Source organism: Bos mutus, chromosome 20 (genome assembly GCF_027580195.1).
Source record: "Bos mutus isolate GX-2022 chromosome 20, NWIPB_WYAK_1.1, whole genome shotgun sequence".
NCBI lineage: Eukaryota > Metazoa > Chordata > Mammalia > Artiodactyla > Bovidae > Bos > Bos mutus.
The window spans coordinates 56,898,725-56,924,113 of NC_091636.1; the positions used below are offsets into that span (position 1 = coordinate 56,898,725).

General features: G+C 41.3%; 1 protein-coding gene across 1 annotated transcript in view; it reads left to right on the forward strand.

The window, feature by feature from the left end:
• Positions 1-25,389, forward strand: part of MARCHF11 (membrane associated ring-CH-type finger 11) — a 114,237-nt gene that overhangs the window by 71,948 nt on the left and 16,900 nt on the right. The window contains exon 3 of the mRNA XM_005898545.2: positions 16,672-16,864. Within this exon, the coding sequence (XP_005898607.2) occupies positions 16,672-16,864 (193 nt within the window). The remainder of the gene's footprint in view (positions 1-16,671; positions 16,865-25,389) is intronic.

Here is a 25,389-nt window from a genome sequence, read left to right on the forward strand (position 1 = left end):
CTTCTCCAACACCACAGTTCAAAAGCATCAATTCTTTGGTGCTCAGCTTTCTTTATAGTCCAACTGTCAGATCCATATATGACCACTGGAAAAACCATAGCCTTGACTAGCTGGACCTTTGTTGGCAAAGTAATATATCTGCTTTTTAATAAGCTGTCTAGGTTGGTCATAACTTTTCTTCCAAGGAGCAAACATCTTTTAATTTCATGGATGCAGGCAGCATCTATAGTGATAAAGTCTGTCACTGTTTTCATCATTTCCCCACCTATTTGTCATGAAGTGATGGGACTGGATGCCATGATCTTAGTTTTCTGAATGTTGAGCTTTAAGCCAACTTTTTCACTCTCCTCTTTCACTTTCATCAAGAGGCTCTTTAGTTCTTCTTCACTTTCTGCCATAAAGGTGGTATCATCTGCATATCTGAGGTTATTGATATTTCTCCCAGCAATCTTGATTCCAGCTTATGCTTCATCCAGTCCAGCATTTCTCATGATGTACTCTGCATATAAGTTAAATAAGCAGGGTGACAATATACAGCCTTGACATACTCCTTTCCCAATTTGGAACCAGTCTGTTGTTCCATGTCCAGTTCTAACTGTTGCTTCTTGACCTGCATACAGATTTCTCAGGAGGCAGGTCAGATGGTCTGGTATTCCCAGGTCTTTCAGAATTTTCCACAGTTTGTTGTGATCCACACAGTCAAAGGCTTTGGCATAGTCAATAATGCAGAAATAGATGTTTGTCTAGAACTCTTCTTGCTTTTTCTGTGATCCAACGGATGTTGGCAATTTGATCTCTGGTTCCTCTGCCTTTTCTAAATCTACCTTGAACATCTGGAAGTTCACACTTCACACTGAGGCTTGTGATATTAACTATCATCAATGCCAGGCAGGAGACACAGGTATGTGGTCATAAACACACATACTCATGTATACATGTGTGTGTTGACTGAAGAAAAAAAATACAACATACAAGTTGTAAATTTTTATTTGGAAACCTTCAGTTCAGTTCAGTCACTCAGTTGTGTCTGACTCTACAACCCCACATACTACAGCACGCCAGGCTTCCTTACTGAGGATTATAGCCTGGGAGCCAGCCACTCAACTCTGAGGAACAGTTCCAAAAAGGTAAGGGAGAAGCCAGGATATATAGGAATTTTTGCTGAAAAAAGAAACATGTAGTCAAACACCAAAAGATTACTGCTAGTCACACAAAAAATGAGTATCGTGCTTTTCCATGTATAGGAAAGTGCAAGAGTCTGGGCTCATTGAAATGATTTCACAGATACGCATCTGAACTATCCAGGGCCAGTGTCCAGAGTACAGAACATTTCCTGTTTTTCTTCGTTCTGAATGCCCCTCAGGGCACACCGCTGGGTACCGCTGCCAGGGCTGGTGGCTTGCTGGTGGGCAGCATTCGTAGTTTACTGGAATGGCTGGCAATGTTCCTTTTCCATAGGCGTGCACGTGCACAGAAACACACACACAGACGCCGCACACACTACACAAGTGCTGTCTGCACAGAGCTCTGCTCCCGCAGCTGCAGGAGCAACTCAGACCAGAGCATGCCTTTCTCGTGCCCCTCAGCTACCTGGAGAGACACTGGCAGTGTTTTCCGTTGCCTGCTCTCTCGGGCCACTGCAGCTCGAATCTCTCAGTTTGCAGACCTCCTCCTCTGCCCCAGGTCGCTAAGCCTTCTGGAAATGAATGGAACTGATCCTCTCTGCTCCCCCTTTTCTCCAGAGCTCGTCCTTCCTGGGGATGGTTCTGCCACCAGCAGGGCCCCTTTCTCTTCCCTGACAGATGTTAAGACAGGACCTTCCAAGTTCCATGCCCATCACTGGAGCCCTGTACCTTCCCTCCTCTCCATCTCTTAGCCAGAGATTTAGGCTTTATTTCTTTAGCAGGAGCACATTTAATATTGTAGCTATTTAATAATTTATTAATTACTTGGGAGCACAGGAGGCCTTATTTCACTGTCTGCAAAGCATGCTTAGTTTCAGTCATTCATTCTTCCTGCTTCCAACTGTAAAACTTTTGTCAGAGAAGTTTTTTGAAGAATAGAATTTTATTTAATAGGGATATAACCTCCTAAAAGGACTTCCCTGGTGGCTCAGCTGGTAAAGAACCCTCCTGCCAATGCAGGAGATGCAAGAGATGCAGGTTCAAGCCCTGGGTTGGGAAGATCCCCTGGAGAAGGAAATGACAACCCGCTCCAGTATCCTTACCTAGAAAATCCCATGGACAGAGGAGCCTGGTGGTCTATAGTCCATGGGTTGCAAAGAGTCAGACATGATGCATGCACACATACAGCCTTCTAAAAAGCAATAATATGGTAATCTAATTTCTAAAAAAAAAAAAAATCAATAGTGCTTCCCTCAAGCCCTTCTCTTTTCTCTAAACTACTTACTTTTTTCACTCTAAGCATTTCTTGGGGAAGGGAAAGCTCTGGAAAAGTTGCCTTCACATCTCCTCTTAGATAAATCCTGTTCATAAATGAAGTGGCTTAAAAGCTAGGTCAGCTGTCATGTGAATAATTTAATATTCATCCCTTCTGTAATGTGCATTATTTTGGAACATTTCTCAGGATAGACAGAGATTTCCTAAGAAGTAGAGGAGCAGCTTAGTGAACACCTGACCTGTAGGCAGGTCCCTGGCCAGTGTTGAGGATCCTCCCTGAGTTGTCTCTGACATTGTGGGTCGTGGGGCAGGGGGTTTCTACCACTATCATGAGTTATGGGCTGGATCCGTGGGCTAGACGAGGAAGAGTTAAGAGTGACTAGTACACTAGCCCATAGGAGTGAGAAGATGGCCCAAGTTGAGACAGGAGAGGTTTCAGGGTAAGTTCAGAGGCGTCACAGCAGAGTGGCTGGACCAACATCAATGGTCACGTTCATGTCCCAGCAGCCAGCTTGGTGGCCTTGACTAGCAGTTTACTTCTCTGCTGGGATCTCTCTTTTCTCTTCCTTAAAACGAAGGGCCTCTGAGCAGCTTTCTGCCTCCTTCCACATGTGTTTCTACAAGGACGGGTTCTTGGTTGTGCATGTTCAGATCTGAAACAGGTTGATCTCTGTGCTCAGTAGACATGGTTTTCATCTGCACCCATCATTTCTCTATAAACCAGATTGTCTTTGTTTTTCTCTTATCTGAAGAGCTCCCCTCTCTCCAGGACCACAGGATTATTTAGTTTCTAGGGTAGGTTCCCTCTCTGATGTGCCTAATCCAGAAGCTGTTTGGTATCAGAATGTTAGAATTACCCTAAAGTTGTTGAGTAACTTTCTTCTAGTTCCTAATCAAAAACCATAAAAGGCTAATTTGGGTTTCTTCAGTTTATGGAGACTGTGCAGGATGATAATACAGCATTATGGATGCTTTAGTGACCTTGGCTGTGGCCTTGGATGGGGGTAAGTCAGTCTGTCTTTCCATCTATCCATTCATTCATCATCCATTTGTCTACCTATCACACATCCATCCACCCATCTATCCTTCCCCTCTCTCTCCCTCCCTCTGTCCCTCCCTCCCTTCCTTCCTCTGTCCTTTCCTGCCTCCCTCTTCCTTGTTTCCATAACTCCCACCCTTCCTTCCTTCTTTCCATCCCTCCCTCTGTATCTGGAGTTATAAAGAAATCTTTCCTTTAGCAACATGCTTTTCCTTCCTTTATCAATGCTTCACTGAATCATCTGTCATTCATTTCAAAAATTAGCATGCTGGGTTAATAGATGCCTGTAGCTTATTTCATGCAGAATCACAAGGAATTGGAATTTTTTTTTAAAATTAGCACATTAGTCACCGTCTGACATTGTCCTCCCCGCACTGTTTCTCACGCATTTTCCAGCTGAGTCACCATGTAATGCAGTTGGCTGGCTGATGAGATGACCCCTGACACATTTGGACATCACCGCTCTTAGGTTTCTCAGGAAACTACATTGAATTATCTTGAAAAGAATCAGGCTTTTCCCCTCTCATTTTCTTTCTTTTTTTTTTTTTTTTTTAAGATAAGCATACTTTAAGTTCAGAAGAGAGTACAGCTAAAATACCCACGATCTACACACAGTGTCTATTTTGGTCTTAAGTGTGATAGACTAGTTTCTCGACCTTGGCACTATTGACATTTTGGGACTGATAATTTTGTGGGGCTGACTTGTACACTGTACGATGTAAGCAGCTTCCCTGGCTTTTACTTCGTAAATGCCAAGGGCACCATTTCCAGTGATGATAACCAAAAATGTCTCCAAATTCTGTCAAATGTCCCCAGGGGAGAAGGTGGGCAAAAATCATCCTTGGTTGAGAACTAGACCAGAAAGTTACAGTGACTTTGGGGTCCTTTCATGCTGTCAAAACAAATCACTCACATAAAGAGATAAAGCAGAACTAAGTCTCCTTCACTGACTCATTGTGAGTTCTGATGATGTGCCAGGCACAGTGCCAAGTGACAAGGATTCAGTCAGACACTGATAAGGTTTTGTCCCTGCCTGCACAGAGCTCCCAGCGAAGTCAGGGAAGCAGACGTGTAAACCGATCATCATGTATTGATGGGACTTAATAGGGAGAAAGTTAGTCATATTGCTGGATGTTCTGTGTCTATCAGATTGTGGACCAACATCACTTCTCAAACGATTCTTCTGGGGCCCTGCGAATACAGCCTGCCTTTAAATTGGGCACCCCAGAAGCATCCCTTGTTCTTTCCTTCACCTTGGAGCCTTGCTCAGGTTGTTCCTCCTGAAAGATCTTATGTCAGACTTTTACATCTCCAGATTTCCCCTGTCACTCACAGGCAGGCCAGGGAGCCATTCTGGATCGCTTTAATTTGCATTGATGTCTGCCCACCTAATTCCCATTATGAAACTCACAGTCTCTTCTGCACAGTTGATGGCTAAATTGCATGCTGTATTGCTTGATTCCCCTGTTTCTCATGCATTGGTCTCATCCCTCAAGTAGATTATGGGCTTTTTGAGGTGAAGCTCGGTATTATACTCAAATGTTTGCATTAATGGCCTAAGAAGTCACTATTTGACTGCTGTTGGCTTGCAACTAAGTGTGAGAATTGAACTCAAATCTATTATAAAAGACAAGTAAAAGAATGATGAAATGAAAGCAAAACCTGTAGCCAAAGAGAGAGAGGTGCTTGGTCTTCTGCCTGGTACATTCTTTTCTGCCTAATGAACCTCTGCTGATGCGTCAAAACCCCCGAGCACATTACCTTCCTCGTTATGCTTTTGTGGCTCCAGATTGTGAAGCGCGTCTCTGCTCTGCACTTTGAGAGTGCTGTGTGCACAGATGTGGTTGCTGGGGAATACCCTGGGGTGAGCCGCTGCCTCGGTCTCTAGAACCCAACTAAGGAAGAAGTGCTAGGTGTGAAGATGTCCGTACACGTTATTCTGAGACAACTATGTCAGATGTCATTTTACAGTGAAGAACACTGAGGTCCTTAGGAGAAGAGTAACTCACATGGTAGAACAGCCAATTCCAGTTCTCTTTTTGAACCAGTCCCCCTATAGCCAAGGAAAGCCACTGTGTAAAGACTGCATCAGTTACACAGAAGAGGTGGTTTTGATTCATGATCTGGTCCTTAACGATCAGGGGTATTGTTCTGACCCCCAGGAGAGTATACGGTGTTCAGTCTTCTCAATGAAAATAACCAATAAACCATCTATGGTAAGAATAGAAAAGAGCTTTATCTGAGATAAGTTGAGGACTGTATCTCAGGAGAGACCCTGTCATCTAACTCCAGGGAACTGCTCCAGAGAAGCACGGTTTTCCTGCTTGTCAGAACAAAGAGCATGAAACAAGTCAGGGATACATTCCTGGAAGGTTTCAAGAAAAACAGCTCAGGAGGTCCACAGCCAGTCAGTATGGCTCTGGCACCTGGGAAGACAGTCTTATCAGCAAAGGAGGACCACCACTGGCACCTCAGGAAGGGACGCACTTAATCCTTATTTTTAGCGTGGACATTCTCTTCTGCTCCTCGGTGCACCATTTTCTTTAATAATTAAAGCAGGTGTGCAACGTGTGTGTGATGGGCCACAAACAGGATGTTTTAGTTAGCGTAAAATTCATGTCAACTCAAGTATAAGCCGAACGACTTCCCTGTACCTCAGGATGTGAACGTTACTTTCATCAGTCTGCATGAACTGAGTGTTTCAAATGAGAAGGTAGTTGCTTTCCATGCAAATCCTGTTCCAAAAGCAAGGCTGAAAAAAGTAACAGCCCATTGAGAGTTTTAGTAAGTTCCATTAACAAAGGTAGCTTTCAATTCGTGGAGAGAACAAGTAAATACGATTGTGACCACCTACTAATTACTTAGAGATGCCCTGGGGAGTGTGCGTTCAAACATTGTGCTAATACATGCATGCTCAGTCGCTCAGTCATGACCTTCATGGACTGCAACCTGCAACCAAGCTGGTTCCTCTGTCCATCGGATTTTCCAGGCAAGGATACTGGAGTGGGTTGCCATTGCCTATTCCAGGGGATCTTCCCAATCCAGGTATCAAATTTGCATCTCTTGGGTCTCCTGCATTGGCAGGTGGGTTCTTACTGCTGCGCCACCTGGGAAGCCCATTCAAACATCATTAGTACCAAATATTGAGAAGAGTATTGAAACAAAAGTGCTTTATATGCAGGCATACACTTTTAATTCCTATGGGATAAAATCTAGTTATTGAGATTAACTATATTAGACAGTTGACACTTGAGGCAAATTTCCCTGATTTGAAATAATGGATAGCACTTGCTTTTGTTGCAAGAAAGAATTAACACAGAGAGGGAAAGGGCAGTATAAGGTCTTGAACACTGAAGAGCTGAAGTGTATTTTTATTTGAACACTTGGAACGTTAAATCTGGATCAACATGCCTTTGACAAGTATGGACATCTACAACAATCAAAACAGTTGAACAAGAGATTACCTTGAGGGATGAGATATGGATGGTTCAGAAAGAATTAGACAAATAAAATGCAGGAGTAAATATGCATTTTCTTAAGTGAGATACAGAATCTTTGGTATCTTCATGTAGACTCCATACCCTACAGTTGCTAAAAAAAAAATATTAGCTTGTGGCCCTAGTGGTAAAGAACCTGCCTGCCAGTGCAGGAAATATAAAGTGATGTGGGTTCAATCCCTGGGTCAGGAAGATCCCCTGGAGGAGGGCATGGCAGCCCACTCCAGTATTCTTGCCTGGAGAATCCCATGGACAGAGGAGCCTGGAGGGCTACTACAGTCCATAGGGTCGCAAAGAGTCAGACCCGACTGAAGTGACCTAGCACGAATTACTTCAAAAAGCTGTTGCTCCTGTTAATACCAAGTCACTTGAGAGATTTTTCTTAGTGAGGCGAAACCTTACATCTAACGATACTCATCTCTTATGAAAAAACTTCACACTTTCTGCTCCTTTGATCTGCCATCTTCCTGTGACTCTGGAGACAGCTAGATAGGTTCAGCCTCCATTTACAAAGACTTGGGATCTGAATAGAGGACAGCTTTGGTTAGAAGGGTTTTTCTGGACAGATATTTTGGAAAGGCTCATCTGACATATGGAGTTAGTGTCCATGTCTCTGGCCATTCACAGACACTTGTGTTCAGCTTCCCTCCCTACTCCATGTCCGTGGGCTCTGCTAGTCCTGCTTCTTACTTAGTGATAAAGCTTTCTCTTTGTTCCTCTCAACCTGGAGTTGAATTTTCAAACTTGCTAGGCTTATCTGATCACTCTGGCCCAGCCCTGAATTTTTGATCCCTTTGCTGTTCCACATGGCCTCAGGCCAGTTTAACATTTTTTCCTGATTCATCCAAGACTATTCTCCTGGAGTTAAAGTCAAAGGGCAGCCTTGCCTCAGTTCAGTTCAGTTCAGTTCAGTTGCTCAGTCGTGTCCGACTCTTTGTGAACCCATGGACTGCCGCATGCCAGGCCTCCCTGTCCATCACCAACTCCCGGAGTTCACCCAAACTCATGTCCATTGCGACAGTGATGCCATCCAACCATCTCATCCTCTGTCGTCCCCTTCTCCTACTGCCTTCAATCTTTCCCAGCATCAGGGTCTTTTCAAATGAGTCAGTTCTTCACATCTGGTGGCCAAAGTATTGGAGTTTCAGCTTCAGCATCAGTCCTTCCAATGAATATTCAGGACTGATTTCCTTTAGGATTGACTGGTTGGATCTCCTTGCAGTCCAAGGGACTCTCAAGAGTCTTCTCCAATACCACAGTTCAAAAGCATCAATTCTTTGGCGCTCAGCTTTCTTTATAGTCCAACTCTCACATCCATACATGACTACTGGAAAAACCATAGCTTTGCCTATTCATGTGTAAATTCCATGTGACCCCAGTTGTCATGAGGAAACCTGGGATGACTGTCAACACTGGAGGGAAATCTTCTTAGTGTCCACCTTCTCTCAGAGGTTTCCTTCCTGGGAGAAGAATATTTCTCTCCTACTTCATAATCCAAGGACCCAGGCACATAGTTCTGGACACTCATCCCAGGAAGTGTGCACGTTTTGAGGTACAGGGAATGCTAAAACATCTTGTTTGTGGTCCATTAAACACATTTTGTGCTGGCTTCCCTGGTGGCTCAGTGGTAAAGAATCGACCTCCAGTGCAGTGGAGTTGGGTTCAGTCCCTGATCCCGGAAGACCCCCTGGAGAAGGAAAGAGCAACCACTCTAATATTTCTTGCCTGGAAAAACGCCATGGACAGAGGAGCATGGCGGGCTAGTCTTAATGTGTCTGATAGAACTTAGCAACTGAACAACAACAAAACATACATTTTACAACTGCTTTAATTATTAAAGAAAAGGGTACAAAGACCAGAAGTAATGAATGTCACTCATGCTGCATTATTATATTTATATATTGATGGATTTGATTTGCTAATATTTTATAGAGGATTTTTTTTTTCATCTATGCTCATAAGGAGTATGGTCTGAAAGGTTTTTTTTTTTTTTTTCTTGTAATGTTTTTGTCAGGTTTTGGTACCTGGTTGATGCTGACCTCATAAAATGAGTTGGGAAATATTCTGTCCTCCTTTATTTTCTGAAAGAATATGTGTAAAATTGACATTTTATTTTCTAAATGTTTGATAAACTTCTCCAGTCAAACTGTCTGGTCCTGGAGATGTTTGTTCATTTGTTTGTGGAAGGCTTTGGATTAAAACTTCAATGTATTTTATATAGCATTATTCTATTTCTATACATTCTATTTCATCTTGAGTCAGTTTTGGTAAGTTTATTTTTTTCAGAGAATTTGTCTATTTCATATTTGTAATTGAATCCATTGGCATAAAGTCATCTACAGTGTTGTTCTAGTGTTCTTTTCCTCTGTAACATCAGTCATCACATCTCCTCTTTCATTTCTTGGTTTTATCGATTTTATTAACATTTAAGAGAAGCAGTTTTGTGTTCCCCTAATTATTTTTCCTAGGTCGTTTGGATTTCACCTTTCTCACACAAAGCAAATTTCTCTTGCATGACTTTTATCTCAGGTCTGACACATTTATGAAAATGCTTTTCTCACAGAGAAGACTCATATTAAGCCATGAAATCATTTTTAATATGCAACCTATAAATGAGAGTCTTCAACGAATAGGCATATAATTAACTGAATGTTTTATCCACCCGTCAAATTGATTACACATTGAGATGTTTTCTGCCAGCGTTTCAAATTCCAACTTTAGTGGTTCAATTTAAACACCATCTAAAGATGATTGAAAATGGGTTTTCGCTGAATTCATTTTTCTGTAGAGGACCCTTCTTGAGAACAGGTGTTTTCTCCTGTGACACTGGTAAGTAATACCACCTGTCACACTGCATGCTATAAACCACTGTTCTGCAAATCTATTAGCTGTGATTCATATCTGACCTGCCTTGTAAAAACAAAGATGAAGCCGTGCTTCAGACTGAATGACTTAATGCACACTGAAACAATCTACTTTCTCTGAGTTTAGCCTCAGTCCCTCTGAGCACGTGTTATTTTCAGGGAGGAAATTAGTTCTAAATTGACAGGCTGCATTAACTCTTTCAGACAACAGAATGACAGGAACACATCTTTCTAAACAGCTTCCTGGAGGCCTGATGGAGTGCACACCTTTCTCTGGTTCTCATCTTACTGGCTAGAAGTGATATTTACAAGGAGGGGACTCGATCTCATCATGGCTTGGGCGCCCATCATTTCTTTAAAGAAAATTCCTGGCTTTTTATTCCATCCTTTTTTGTCTGAAGACAGTAATACACCTGTGATTGTATTGTTGTTCAGTCGCTCAGTCATGTCCGACTCTTTGTGACCCCATGGACTGCAGCATGCCAGGCTCCCCTGACTTTCACCATATCCCAGAGCTTGTTCAAACTCATGTCCATTGAGTCAGTGATGCCATCCAGCCATCTCATCCTCTGTCAACCCCTTCTCTTTCTGCCTTCAGTCTTTCCCAGCATCAGGGTCTTTTCCAATGAGTCAGCTCTTCGCATCAGGTAGCCAAAGTATTAGAGCTTCAGCATCAGTCCTTCCAATGAATATTCGGAATTGATTTCCTTTAAGATTAACTAGTTTGATATCCTTATAGTCCAAGGGACTCTCAAGAGTTTTCTCCAACACCACAGTTCAAAAGCATCAATTCTTTGGCACTGAACTTTCTTTATGGTCCAACTCTCACATCTGTACATGACTACTGGAAAAACCATAGCTTTGACTAATAAGGACCTTTGTCAGCAAAATAATGTCCCTCCTCTTTAATATGCTTTCTAGGTTGGTCATAGCTTTTCTTCCAAGGAGCAAGCGTCTTTTAATTTCATGGCTGCAGTATGATTTCATTGGTAATGGCAACAGTTAGTGCCATGGTTTCAGAGCAGTCTATAGAAATTATTGGGGTACTTGTCGAGTTTCCCATGAAGGGGATGCCAAACCAATACGGACCCTCACACAACATCGTACCCCGTTTGGGGCCACACACGCTTGTCTGTGTCTTTCCGGCACTGATGGGCCTTACTTGGTGCATCTCTGAACAGTCATACATAAAGAGAATATTAAAAAGTTTTCAGTATGAGTTTATTTAATTCTTTCCAAACTTTGTTAAAAATTAAAGAAATATAATTCCACTAGCATGTCATCATTATGTTAATATTCATTTATGTGTATGTATATGTGCTTAGTCCCTCAGTCGTGTGGCCCACCAGGCAAGAATCCTGGTGTGGGTTGCCATTTCCTTCTCCAGGGGAATCTTCCTGACCCAGGAGTTGAACTCGGGTTTCGTACTGCAGGTGGATTCTTTGCCATCTGAGCTACAAGGAAAGCGCAATATTCATTGAACAAACTGCAGCTTTCATACTGAAGAAGTATGTGAGGATCCCATTTGAAAAGCTATTGGTCAGGTTTAGCTGGTATTCTGCTGAGCTGCTTTTTGCATTTGTTGACCTTTTTCATCCCTAGAGTTACCTTTAGATAGATATAGCTATGTCCTCTTTGGTTTTGCTTTTAGATGAAGGATGTGTCAGTTTAAACAGACAGAAGATGTGAAAAGCAGACACTATGCAGAGGAAGACACTTAAGAAAGAAGTCAGGCTTTGGAAACAAATCTGAGTTTAAATTCTCACTTCTTTACTCACTGGTGGCTTCTCCAGAGCTGAACTTTATCCTGTCGGCAGTGATGGAATAGATGTGGAGAGAATGTTAATCTGGCAATCAGATAGGTGATGAAAACTAAAGTCAGGTATGGTGTATTTAAAGCATTGACTAAGTGTGTTCTGCTCTTTGGTGAACACAACGGGAGGTGAGACGCAGCTTCTGCTATCATGTCATGCAATGTGTGGATGATAGGATTCCAAGACAACATGGGAGTCCAGTGAAAGAAATCCATGCTAATCAGAGCTATACAGAGTGGCTTGTGGGGTCCATAAGGAGGAATTCTGCTTAGAAGAGAAGGGGCAGGAGGGGGCTGCCTTTTAAGAGGAGTTGGCATTACAGCAAGTTATGGATAGATGAAAGATTTCATCAAGTGAGAATGTGCTCAAAAGCAGAGACGGGACCGAAGTAAAAGGTACACAGCCTTTGAGAGAATACAGAGAATCAGATGAAGCTGAATTGAGGAGTATGCCTCTCTCGCCTCTCTCCCTCCCTTCCTCCTTTCATCCCTCCTTCCCTACCTTCCATCTTTCCTTCTTCCTCTTTCTTTCCTTCTTCCCTGTCTTCCTTGTAATATTCTTCCATCCCTTTCTTCCATCCTTCCTGCAACAGTTATGTGCCAGGCACTGGGAATATGTGCTGAAAAAAATATTTAGCCTCCTTAATGGAGCTTAGAGTCCAGCCCAGTGGGGGCAGGTTTTCTTTCATTAGGAATATAGATTTGAGTGTTTAAATAGAGGATCAGCAAGTGACTCACAGCTGGCTATGCAGCTAGAAAGCTGTCATAGTAGACCAGAAAAGACAGTCTTGAAGCTTTTATCAAAAAACTGCCATGGCACTGAAATGATGGGGTATAGGAGAAAGACATGGCAACCCACTCCAGCATTCTTGCCTAGAGAATCCCGTGGACAGAGGAGCCTGGTGGGCTGCTGTCCATGAGGTCGCACAGAGTCGGACACGACTGAAGCAACTTAGCATGAATACATGCAATTAACTGTTATCAGAGCTCAATGAAATTATTACACATAATAGTAACAGGGTTAAGAGCATGACCTAGAGGCCAGACTATCTGGGTTTATATCTCAACTCCAGTCCTTACAAGGTGTTTTAATTTGGAGCAATTGTTAAGCCTCTCTCTACCTGTTTCCTTATCTGTAAAATGGGGATTGTAATAGTACCTCCCTCCTAAGGTAGCCAGGGAAATTAGATGAGTTAATATGTATAACTTCTTAGAAAAATGCCTGGCACATATTAGTCCTGGATAAATACAGGCCATGAATATTACATTACTTCTTCTTGTACACTAAATTAGAATGAACTTCCCAATGAGGAACCAATTGGTCCCAATTTTTGTAGAAACAATAGGTTCAATAGTTGTGTAGAGGTGAACAGCTTTTCGGAAATATAAAAGAGTCGTACATATTCACATATTATAGACTGAAAGAAAATAACAGCAATTATTGGCTTTAAACCAATCTGATTATTGTTACTTTCCTTTCCAAACTTGGGAAGACATTTAAGTGAAAAAAAAAAAAATATATATATATATACACATACTTATGTATGAAGTTTTAGAGGAGAAAAAAGTGTGCTCAGCAGTTGACAAATTTTGTTCAAGATTCAGAAGTGCCTTACAAACTGCAGTCCAGGCCTTCAGTATTATTGTGGTAGAGAGAGAAGCCCCAAGACACTCGTCTACTGTTTTTATTGTCCAAGCTAATGGTCCATTAACACAGTTCCTTTAGGCTGAGCCTGGTAGATAATGAGTGTCTTCCAGGAGTGTTTCCTTGTGGTGGGAAGTAGTATTTTTCCTAGGGGAAGAATGTGAAAAATCCCACTTTTTGTACATAGTGGTAAAAATAAGAGAGCGGTATACAGTGGGTGAAGAAATTATCAAGATGGTGTCAGTGTTCAAAGGGCAATCTCTAAGTTCATAATTGGTTTCATAAATTTTATTCAGTAATGGTTTGTCCTCATTAGCTTCAGTGAAATAGTACTAATTTTAAGGTTCATCAGCATGTGAAGAATATACATGCACTTTCAGACACACTTGCACACACATTTGCACTATTAGCGAAGTAACAGAAAACCAAAATTGCAGGGAGTTCATTACAGATTTTGAATAGTTTGTCCTTTAAAAGTAAATTTCAAAAACCTCAAAGTACTTCTTATATCCACCACAAAAAAATCATTTCTATGATAGTAAATAATTGAGCCTCCAGGTGTATTGTAATCAAGAGTTGTTCTTTTTTATCCTAGCTTCCTGATATAATTTTAAATGCATTGATTGCAAACAGCCAGGCATTTGAATTTAAACCATTTTAAATTTGGTAACACCAAACAAGTGTGAAGCATCAATATTTCCTTTTTTTCTTGTTGGGTTGACTTACAATGTTGTGTTAGTTTCATTTGTACAGTAAAGTGATTCAGTTATACATATGCATATATCTGTCTTTTCAGACTCTCTTTGCTTATAGTTCATTGCAAAATATTGAGTACACTTCTCTGTGTTATACAGTAGGCCCTTGCTGGTTATCTATTTTAAGTATAATAGTGTGTATATTTTAATCCCAACCTCTTAATTTATCCCTTCCCTCCCCCACCCTTCCCCTTTGGTAACCATAAATTTGTTTTCTATGATTGTGGGCCTATTTCTATTTTGTATATAAATTCATTTGTATCAGGGTATTTTTTTCTTAAGATTCCAAATATAAGTGATACCATATGCTTCTTATTTCTAGTAAGTCTGTCTTGTTGTTCATTCGCCTTTCTCGTCAAGGAATAGCTGAGCCTCATGTTTGGGAAGCCTGCTGCCTGAGCATGGCCTCCCTGTCCTGGCAGTCAGCTGACTCTGAGACCCAGAGTCACCAGCTTCCTTGTCCCAGGACACACCACAGCACCATAAGACCATCCCCACCAGTTCTCCCAAATCCAAGTGCCTACGAGGGTGTCTGTGGCCACCATGCTGTTACTCAATTGTCATGCAGGCAGCCTGGATCAACTAATTAATTAATAAGCTTAACTGGAGTGAAATATAATTAATTATACAATATTGAGCTGTTCAAATTTAACGCCAGTGAAATTACATAATGAATCTGGCAGAAGGAAAATAGATATCAGTATATAAAGTGCATTCCTGGTGAACCCTCTTCACACACTTTTGACTTTCTGACTCCTGTGATGCAGGCGTATATATTTTGAAACTTGTAGCCCATCCTGTGAAAATCAAACACACATACATACACACACAAATTGGACATCTTTGCCTCATGGGTTTAAAATGATGCTTTGTTTTCATCTGTGTGATGTGATTAATAAATTGATAAAGACTAACATAGTGTATACAGACCTGTTAGCATCCATCTAAGTTGGAGATTAGTTGGAAGCAGTTTTCTATGTTGCTTACCATGTTGTTGTATTTAATGCAGACTTTAATGGGCATCAAAACTAAACAAGACCACAGACACTGACACTTCACACTTGGCTGGCAACACCAAATTTTAAATGGTTTAAAATTCAAATGCCTAGTCATTTGAAATTAATGTGCTTAATGTTATGTCAGGAAGATAGTGAAAAAAAAATAAAGCTTCAGATACATGCTCAAAATATAATACTGATTTATTTGTAATGATATAATAATGTGATGATATTGACTAGTTCAGTTATTATTCATGCAAATTTATAAAAATAAGGACCACTTTTCAATAAATTAATCTTCATATTAAAATGATTAAAAATGTCTTCATTATAGAATCCATAAACTTTGTCATTTGGTTCTGGTTTTTTGTGTTTGTTTTTTTTTTTTTAAGAGAAGCCAGTAAGTGACTTGAGAGAATGAAGTATTTTGAATTCATTTTGATATTTAATCTTTAACAAATGTAGCCTTATGTGTCTTAAGAATACGCAAGGTTCAAATCATGCTTAAAATCATTATATGTAACTTATTTGTGGTGAGAGACCGAGGCAATGAGGAAGAGAGGGAAGTTATGAGTAGTGATAGACTTCTTTCTGGGGATTCACATATTCACACTCCAGGTAAGTAAAGAGTTTAAGGAGGTTGTCAGATTCACCCAATGGATTCTGACTGTTGAAGCTCATTTGTTTTTTAAAGGTTATTTAAACTGTTTAGCAATTCTTCTGACAAGCCATATGTTGTAACAGCTACAACTCTCACACACAAGGAGACTGTGCGGGTTGTTTTGAGTTTCATTGCTTGACTTACTGGCAGACCATAATAGCGATTCTAGTTGTGTTTCTGTCTCAGTGATGAAAAGTGAGAACATGATTAATTAATTCTCTCAAGTTGGTAACACCCTTGAAAGATTTTTCATCATTTGTACAATAAATCCTCTCAAATGTTGATACTTTGGACACCAAATTATTGTCTCCATTGAATGGTGGTCCCTTATACAGTTTGTGAGTTTCAAAGATACTCCTTCAAGTACAAATTCTAAATCTTGACAAGAATGGCTTCATGGATTGCTCATTAGTTAATAAATAGCCAGTAATATCTGAGCATATGAAATGTAGCAATAACAGATAACACACAGTTTTATAGTTTCCTTATAATTATTTCAGTGTGTTAAATGACTTTTTCACAGATGTTCTTATATAGCTTCTTTATTTACTTTTTACATTTTTTCACAAAAGGAGATACTTCCCTTTTTTGCAGTAGCCAGATGTATTAATAGCAAAATAAGTTTCCAGGCAGAGGAGTCCTCATCATGTGTCTTCAGAGTGCATTTAATTTCATGCATGTGTGAAAGATGACAATGTGATTCCTCAGTACTAAATATTCCTCAGCCATTCGCACTCAGTATGGTTATCCGGAATAAAACTAGATTAAATTTGCAGAGTGGTGAATTATGGAAAATAATGAAGTTGAGGCAATTCATTAATCTTTATCTACTGGTCTATTTTTTATACACTGAATGAAATGGGAAAAAAAAATTCATTTGGGGACCGATCAAATTGAAAAGGGTCTAACGTGAAGAGAAACATGGGGCTAAAAATGTTTTTTTTTTTCTTTTTAAATTATCCACAGCACTTTTTCTTACATGCCTCTGTTTTTCTTTTAGTGGCAAAGCATTTCTATAACACTGGTTGAGAAAGTTCAGATGATCGCTGTAATTCTAGGATCCCTGTTCTTAATAGCGAGTGTGACCTGGCTCCTCTGGTCAGCCTTCAGCCCCTATGCAGTGTGGCAGAGGAAGGACATCCTTTTTCAGATCTGCTATGGAATGTATGGTTTTATGGATCTAGTGTGCATAGGTAAGACCATGACGTTCAACGCTAACAAACTGTCAGTAATCCGTTTCTTCCAGCTCTTTCGTTTCCATCAGTCGGGTCTAACCTAGAATGTGGCGGTTCACATGATCTTGGTTCTCTAGCTCATTAACTGCCTGGGGCACCACAATCCACCACTTTTCTCAAAAAGCGTAGCATCTCTGTTCTCAAGTAATCTGAAAAAAAAAAATGAACAGGATAATGCCCCTTTAAAGTGGTTTATTTTGCACCATAAAGAAGGAGGAGTTGAAGAAATTATTTGGGGATGGGTGATGGAAGGATAGTCATTTAATTTCTAAGAATGAACAGCAACTAAATCCCCCTCACGAAGCTGGGAAGGTATTGACTAATGTCAACGGCCATAGTGTGCGTCCGGGGAGAACACGGATACCTGGAGGTCTTACGTCGTGGCCTGGCAACCTCAGACTCCCTGCCCAGGACATAAAGGGCTCCTTGGAAGGGTAAGGACTCGGGGACAGTTTTCCTTGCCATTCTGTGCCGCTTAGTTTCACTTATTACATTTAGTGGTTCAGAAGAGGAAAAGGATGGGATGCTTTAGCCAAAATAGATGCTACAGAAAGGGTTCTTTACATGTTTCACTGGCCCAATCTCATTTCCCTTGTACCATGGAAAACAGAAGCCGATTCAGGCAGCATCTACTTGTGTATGAGATGCCACAGGCATTGCGATGGTGACCAGTTGGCACCGGGGAACAGGCATGGAGAGCAACCGTACCTTACCCAGGAGAGCCCCTGCTCAGATGTGGCTGACAACTTACAGGATGTAAAACGAGCCCAGGGAGGAAAGTATGGTCCGAGGACCACCCTTGGCCGCAGCAGCCTCTGCAGCGTCTTATAAAGAAATGCACGTTCTCAAGACCCGCCCCAGACCTGCCAAATCCAACACTTCAGGGTACACCCTCTCCAGCCACCATCTGTGTTCACAAGCTCACTGACGGGCAGATAATGTGAGAGCCACTGACTTCAGGGAATGGACTCGACCTCCCATCGAGTGCCTTGGTTTCTAACCCTGGCCTCTGCTCGGACAGGTCAACCTTGTCTCTCTCTATTTCTTTTTTTTTTTCCTCACCTATAAAAATGGGAATAAGCCTCCATAGCACACAGACTTAAATAAAGGAAAAGACTATTATAAAATAATTATGTTTGTAAATGGGAGTTGTAGATTAAGTGTGTTTGAATAAGACACAAACACTGAAAGACTTGAAATCACTTAGAGTAATGCCTCTACTCACAAAAGCCTTTCAATTAGCAGCAATTTCAATATTCTCAGTCAGTTTTTCTAAGAGAACTTCGTACGTTTAAAAACTATGATCAGCTGGAATTTCACCTCTTTTTCTTTTTTTTGCCATTGTTACTAACACAAGACTAGTAAGAAAGAAAAGTATAAAATTTCAAGTCAAGAAGGAAATAATGGAGGGAGATGTCATGAAAAATATGTAAACTGAGCAGATGTGGCCTGAATAATTGGGCTAATCATGTATATGAACAATTTGCATTAAATGTGATAATACATATGTAGGCATTTGGAAATTCCAACTCTATTCAAATAAATCTCTGGGGTATGGCTCTAAATTGAGATGGATTACAGAATTGTTCTACAAATCCCTCAACAAATTCAGAAATAGTGTTTTCTATCTTTCAATATAAAAGTTATAAAATGTGGTATTCCATTGATATTTAGAGGAGAGATGAAAAATGAAAGAACCATTGGGCTCCCAATCTGACCTGAAGGGAAACAGTTGACTTTATTACAGCACTGAAAGGGCCAGGCCTTTCTTGCTTAGGAAATCGTCTTCTTGAATTTCATAGCTTGCATTTAATACTGAGTTATTATATCTTAAATTTTGATTGCTGATGCCAGTCTTTTAATCAAGATTATTAGGATTCTGGTTTTAAGAGCACATACATAGGAACTAATGATCTTTTTGACAACATAAGACGCATTTTGGCCTCCCTTTTGAAATGTGGGTGTTTGCCCATTTTATAAAGTTAAGTTTCTTAGGAAAAAAAACCAGTGGACATTTTCCTGGAGAAGCTTTGGAGAGTGAGTTTTTATCTAGGTTTTAAATATTGACAGTGCTTTTCATTGTCTTTTGGCTCATCGAATCAAAATCCCATCACTCAATGACTTATTTGTATATTTTAAAAAATATTAAAGACTTCAGATTGAACAGCAGTATTTATTTCACTTTGCAATGTCATTAGTTAGCCTTTTTGGACCCAGAAGTGAACTGAGAGTCGCTCAGTGGTGTCTGACTCTTTGCCACCCTATGGACTGTAGCCCGTCAGGCCCCTCTGTCCATGGAATTTTCCAGGCCAAAATACTGGAATGGGTTGCCATTTCCTTCTCCATTTTGGACCCAGAGAAAAGCTTATTTTCCCCCAAGAAATTGGAAACCTATTAGATTTAGAAAGCAAATACATGTAGGCTACCAACAGCCAGCTGGATCGTGGCAGGTAATTATTCCTGCTAACATTTCAAATTAATTAAAATGTCAGCTAACTAAATGTAGACAGTAACAAAGTAGCTTACATTGATTATACCTCAAATACCCATGACTGCAAGACCAGAGTGGAGTGAAAAGCGTACATCTTTGTGTCCAGCTTGTTCAGTCCAATCAGCTTTCTAGGTGTCAGACACGGTGCCAAGTGCTGGGAATGCAAATGAGAGCCGGTCACTTTCCTGCCCTCTAGGAGCCCCCAGCCACACAGGGAGGACAGATGTAAGTAACTAGAATTCAGCAGGATGTGCAGGGATGGACTTAAGCACAGGAGATGGTAGTTGAACAAAGCGGGGGGAGATTGACACTGGTTGTTCTATGTGGGAAGGGAACTGTTTCAGGCAGATTTCATGGGGAAGTAATAGCTGAGCAGGCTGATGGATGAAGAGATGCTTGGCACATGGGGAGATGGCCCCCTTGTCACCACCGGAGGCTGTAAGATTGGCTCCCCATTTGGAAGGCTTTAAGGCGGCTGGAAACATTCCCGTATTCCTGTTCATCTAAGCTTTTCAAACTTATTTATACCTAAACGGAAAAGGAGCAGATTGACAGCTTCATAAATGTTCTTCTTAAAAAATATTTCTGTGAATTCATAGAAGATTATTCCAGAATCTAAACAGTGTTCTAGTCCGGTCAGGGTAAGTAATGCGTTGTGCTCAGTCAGTCACTCAGTCACGTCTGACTCTTTGGGACCTTTGTGAGCCCATGAACTATAGCCCTCCAGGCCCCTCTGTCCACTGGCATTCTCCAGGCAAGAATACTGGAATGGGTCGGCATTTCCTCCTCCAGAGAATCTTCCAGACCAAGGGATGGAACCCACATCTCTGGCATCTCCTGCATTGGTGCCATCCAGGAAGCCCACATAATGTTTAGGAAGATAACGTGGGGAAATTTACTTATTCCCAAAGTTAATTTGCTACTTTCATTTATTATCATGTAATACATCTGCTTTCCCAAGATTCAATTTCTTCTTGCTGTTAAAGCTTTGAATTCTCCCAAGGGTCTGGGTACCATAATAGTTTAAATACTTAGATCAGGGCTGTCCAAAGTTCTCCAGAACTTTCTGCAATGAGTAAAATGTTGTGTATCTGTGTTGCCCAGTACCGTAGACACTAGCTCCATTTGTCTGTTGAGCACTTGAAACGTACTTAGTGTGAATGAGAAACTCAATCTTAAATTTAATTTTGCTGAACCTTCACATAAATCACCACCTGTGGCTCATGGCTACCATATTGGACAGGTTTCTAGATGATGGGATGGTAAATGTGTAAGGGTTTGATCGACAAGTTTCACCTTTATAACAGGTTATAGTTCCTAAATGATGAAGTAATTCTGTTTCATGAGATGAATAAAGTGAAAATGAGTGCAAGAGGATTGGGAGAAGGGTATTAACAGTGAGAGGGTGGTGGTCCAGAGCTAGACAGAGAGCTGTCAGAGGGAGCTGTCTTAAGGAAATGGGAGTACAGAGAGATGTAACTTTATATTATATTTGGGGAGCTCTTTCAAATATTTAAGTAGATGGCATTCAGACTATGACTGTGTACTAGGAAAACTAATATAAAGGATCTAAATCACTGAGATGCTGTAGCCCAGGGGCAGCAGTTTAGGGAGAAGTAATAGTCACAGCAGGCTCACAGTGGCTCCCTCCTAAGAAGTTTTGCACAGTGGACACAGAAAGATGAGCCAATTCAGAAATTAAAAGCAAGTGCCTGGCACAAGGCTCTGGGCACAGGACCTGGTTCTCAGCTCCATACATGGCACATGGAAAAAACAAGACTCCTGCTTATATCGGCCGTGTCCCTCTAAGGATGCTTGGACCACAAAAGGAATATGTTTCTGAGTGACTTGAAGAAATGAGGGATTGAGACGCGACCATAGGATGGGGAATCATCTGATGAACTTGCATCTGGAAAGTGAGGGCCCTTACCAGGTCCCCTCAGTGTCTGGTGACCCTGAGGAGGTGAGTTCAGCCTCTCATAGAAGCTGTAAACTAGAACAAAAGCCTCATCATGGTCCCTGTTCTGTGGGATTCCCGAAACAGGCAGCAGTGCTTATACCTACCTAGTCTCATGCACGCGCAAGGTTAGTGCCAAAACCACATCTGGAAGATCTGTATCTTCCTTGGAATGATAAGGGAAGGGTGATGAGGGTTGTGGCTCCAAAATTTAGAAATTTGGATCACTGTTGTTCTTTTAAAAGGTTTTGTTAGTCATCCACATAATATAAACACATACATATTACGACTAAAACACCTTTCATGTTTACAATTGAGAAATTATATAAAGTTTATAAAAAAGACCTTTCCCTCCCAGTGCCCTTTTTCATTTCACTTCCTGTGCAGAAACGTCCCCTCTCCAGTGCTGATGTATATCTTCGAGATCTTTTTCACCGTTTCCTTTTTTTGACATGGTGATCAGTAGTTTGGATTGTATTTAACGCCATTAGAGTGGTTTTCTTAAAATCCATTCTATGACCATCTCCCTGGAGAAGGAAATGGCAGCCCACTCCAGTTCTTGCCTGGAGAATCCCATGGACTGTAGCCCACCGGGCTCTTCTCTCCATGGGGTCGCAAAGAGTCAGACACGACTGAGTAACTGAGCGCATGACTATCTAGGTTTGTGGGACAAGTTTGTCTAAGAAAGTGGGAGTGGCCACTCCGGACCTTGCTCCTATGCGGCTTGTCCTGTCTGGCGTCTCTCAGGGACATCAGGATTGCCATGTGCAGCTTTCAAGAGCAGGACAGTGTAAATTCCATCCTATAATTTATCTCATTATTTCAAAAGCATCCTGCAAGGTAGTTCTGGTTCCTGCTCATTACATCTGTGTGTGTGTGTGTGTGTGTGTGTGTGTGAGTACGTCCTCTGTTCTGTATGCTTGTACTTGAGTTTGAGAAATAGAATAATCAGGAGAGTCAGCAATAACAGAATCGGGACGTTAGCCACAGAGCCATGCGACAAAGGGAAGCAATTTTTCTTAAAGCAATTTCTGGGAGTGTTTACTAGGTGAGAAAAAGAGATTGAGAAGTGAAAGCCTTTCAGTATTAACAGTGTAATAGGTGTAGAAGAAAGTGACCCCAGAGCTCCTGGATGTGCTGGAGAAGGTGGGGGTCTTGGGAGGCAGTGATCTGGATCACCCCTGCTGGATTTTGCTTTCCAAGATCTTCAGAGCAGATCCAGTATTTCAGTATTGTATTCAAAAATAACCCCAGACACACTAGAATAAGGATCAGATCAAGGTGCCTTCTTCTTTCTGTATCAATTATAGTCAATACTGAACAGTGCTTCTTCTCCAGAAATTTCATGCTGTCCATATAAGGTTTTCCTAAGTTTCAAGTCCATTTTTTTTGATCTATATAAATTTTTGTATCTATCATGGCCCTTTTGAAAATCTGTTTTTCATAGTTGACAATATATCTAGCTAAAGCTACTCAGGAAAATGCAAGAAAACTATTTAGAGTTACCAGTTGATAACTTTTATTCACATTTCATTCTAGAACTTTGGAAGAACAAATAAATACAACAGATTCCTGTGGTCTTGGATTGACCTGTATTTACTGTTTAAAAGGCACAGTAATTCTCTTTAAAAGGCACAAATTCTCTTGCTTTTGACATTGCTTCACTTCTCTATTTTTTTTTCCTTCAGGCGGAACAGCTAAAAGTAACACAGGATTTAACATTTGATTGATGGGAAGTGTAAAATGCAAATTTTCAATTTTTTTATATTATATGAGGAAAGATGTAGAAGTTTGACAGAAACTTTCAGGATATTCAGAGTCTTGGTTACAAGGAATGAATCCTTGCCCTGGAGGATGACCAGTGTATATTTCATGGCAGGGTTGTTTTCCCGTAAAATGATGCTTCTAGGTCATCTTCCTTCCTGTAGCTGGATTTCAACACATACAACCTAATTACATAAGTGAAGCATAATTGAGAAAGTGAATCAACTAAGGGAAGAAAATCCTAATGCATATTTATATCTCTGAACAAAATATAAGTGACGTTGAAACCATCCCATTTAAAATTTTCCATGCTTTCTGGCACTTCCCAGCATGATTCAGAAGTTGACAATATTTCTTAGAGTATTTTAGGTGAAAAACACATTTACTGGAGGAAATTGGTATTGGAATTGAAACATGCCACAATAATTTACAGCAGAAAAAAAATGGGTTTACTGAAGAGCACCCCCTTCCCCGTTCTTACCTTGTCACATGTGATCATCACGAAACAGAGGTGCAACTGTTGGTGAGGTTTGTAAAATGTGCAGCCCCTGGGTTGTGATAGAGAGACAGAATTTTCTTCTTTAAAAAAAAAATGTATTTGAGTTGATTTGAGTTGATTAAGTACAGTTGATTTACAATGTTGTGTTAGTTTCAGGTATACACCAAAGTGAATCAGTTATACAGATACATATGTCCCCCTTTCTTTAGCTTTTTTTCCCATTTGGTCATTACAGAGTATTGATTTGAGTTCCCCGTGCTATACAGTAGGTCCTTGTTACTGATCTATTTTATATATAGCAGTGTGTACATGCTGAAAGACAGCATTTTCTTAAGCTGTAGAATATGTATGGGTAAATATAGAATTTGTCAAACACTCAGTTTCACCACACTCCTAGGGCCAGTGAGGTCCTGCACAGAGCAGGTGTGGATGTCCGCCAGGATCACCTCTTGCCCGGTCCTCCCAGCCGAGAGCCTGGACCACAGAGCCCAGTTTGACCTGAAGTGGGGCATCTCCACCCGAAGAGGCTTTCTCTGTGGGACATGGGGACCACGTCTCTTCTTCTCTTCTGCCCAAACGACAGCCCCGACTCATTCAAACTTGCCAGTGACTTTGATCATGAGATTTCAGATGCACGTGAAGTAGATTTTTTCGGGGGGAGACAGTCCACCCTGTCCCACCCCAGTCACCACCACCACCACCACCACCAAATCTGGGATCTGAATCACTGGAATCACCTGGGAAAACAGAGCTTAGACTGCCAGTAGGTCCACACGGAGCCTTGGGGAGAGGACGGGGATGTGAAAGCTACTTGTGTGCCCTGCTTGGCGCTCTGGGTTGCAGTGGATGGTGGGGGTTGTGGTTGCCTTTGTGTCACGCCTATTTTCATAGGAAGCACGGATGTGGGTGCATCTGCGTGAATCATAAGATGTGAAAAGGAAAGAAGCTCAGCTTAAAAAGTGTTTGGCAAAATAACTAGAAAAGTCAATTAGCCCAGTGCTTCCTTTTTGAGTCTTCCTATTACAGTTTTCCCTCTAGACAGGAGAAGACCAGTCAGCCACCTCGGCTCCGTTTCCTTCTTCTGTTTCCTGGTCTATAACTGGACTGGGGACCAACATCCCTCCAGCATCTCAGTTTGGCTACCTGGGAGACCTCGGCCCAGCTGCTGACTTAGGACAGACAGAAGCCTTCTTCTCCAGCCCGGAGCTCCTCTGGATTTCTCTTCAAACATCTCCCCAGGGGAAGACTGGGCTGGGAGGTTGGCCACGCTGGCTGGTCCGTTACCCTTGCAGCCAGGGCTGTTAACCAGATTTGAATGCTCTCCTGGTTCATTTAGAATTATTTCTTAGGGCAGAATTCCTTTACAAGCCCAGAAGAACTGCCCCAGAGACAATTTTTCCTGATTTCAGAATATCTTGGTGTGCTTCATGCCCCCAGGAAATGCCCCAACTTCACTTAGAATCTAGCCAGACCCCTTGGAAGGAGAGGCAGAGTGGCCTCTTGTAATTCAACATCATTAGGGAAAGAACAGCTCTTTACCCTTTATATGCTGTGAGAAGAAAGCTGTTATTATCTCTTTACTCTGGAGGTACAAATTATAGGCTTGTCTATGCCTTAATCATACTGATGTTTACCAGTTTTTCCAAAGATTACTATCATAGTTGGTTATTAGTGGTACTGCTGCCTTTAAAACCCCAGGGAAGAAAGCAGAAGGGATCTTGCTTTTGCTCCTTTTACCCTCAGGGCTGTGCTGAAACAGTCTCTCAAAGTAA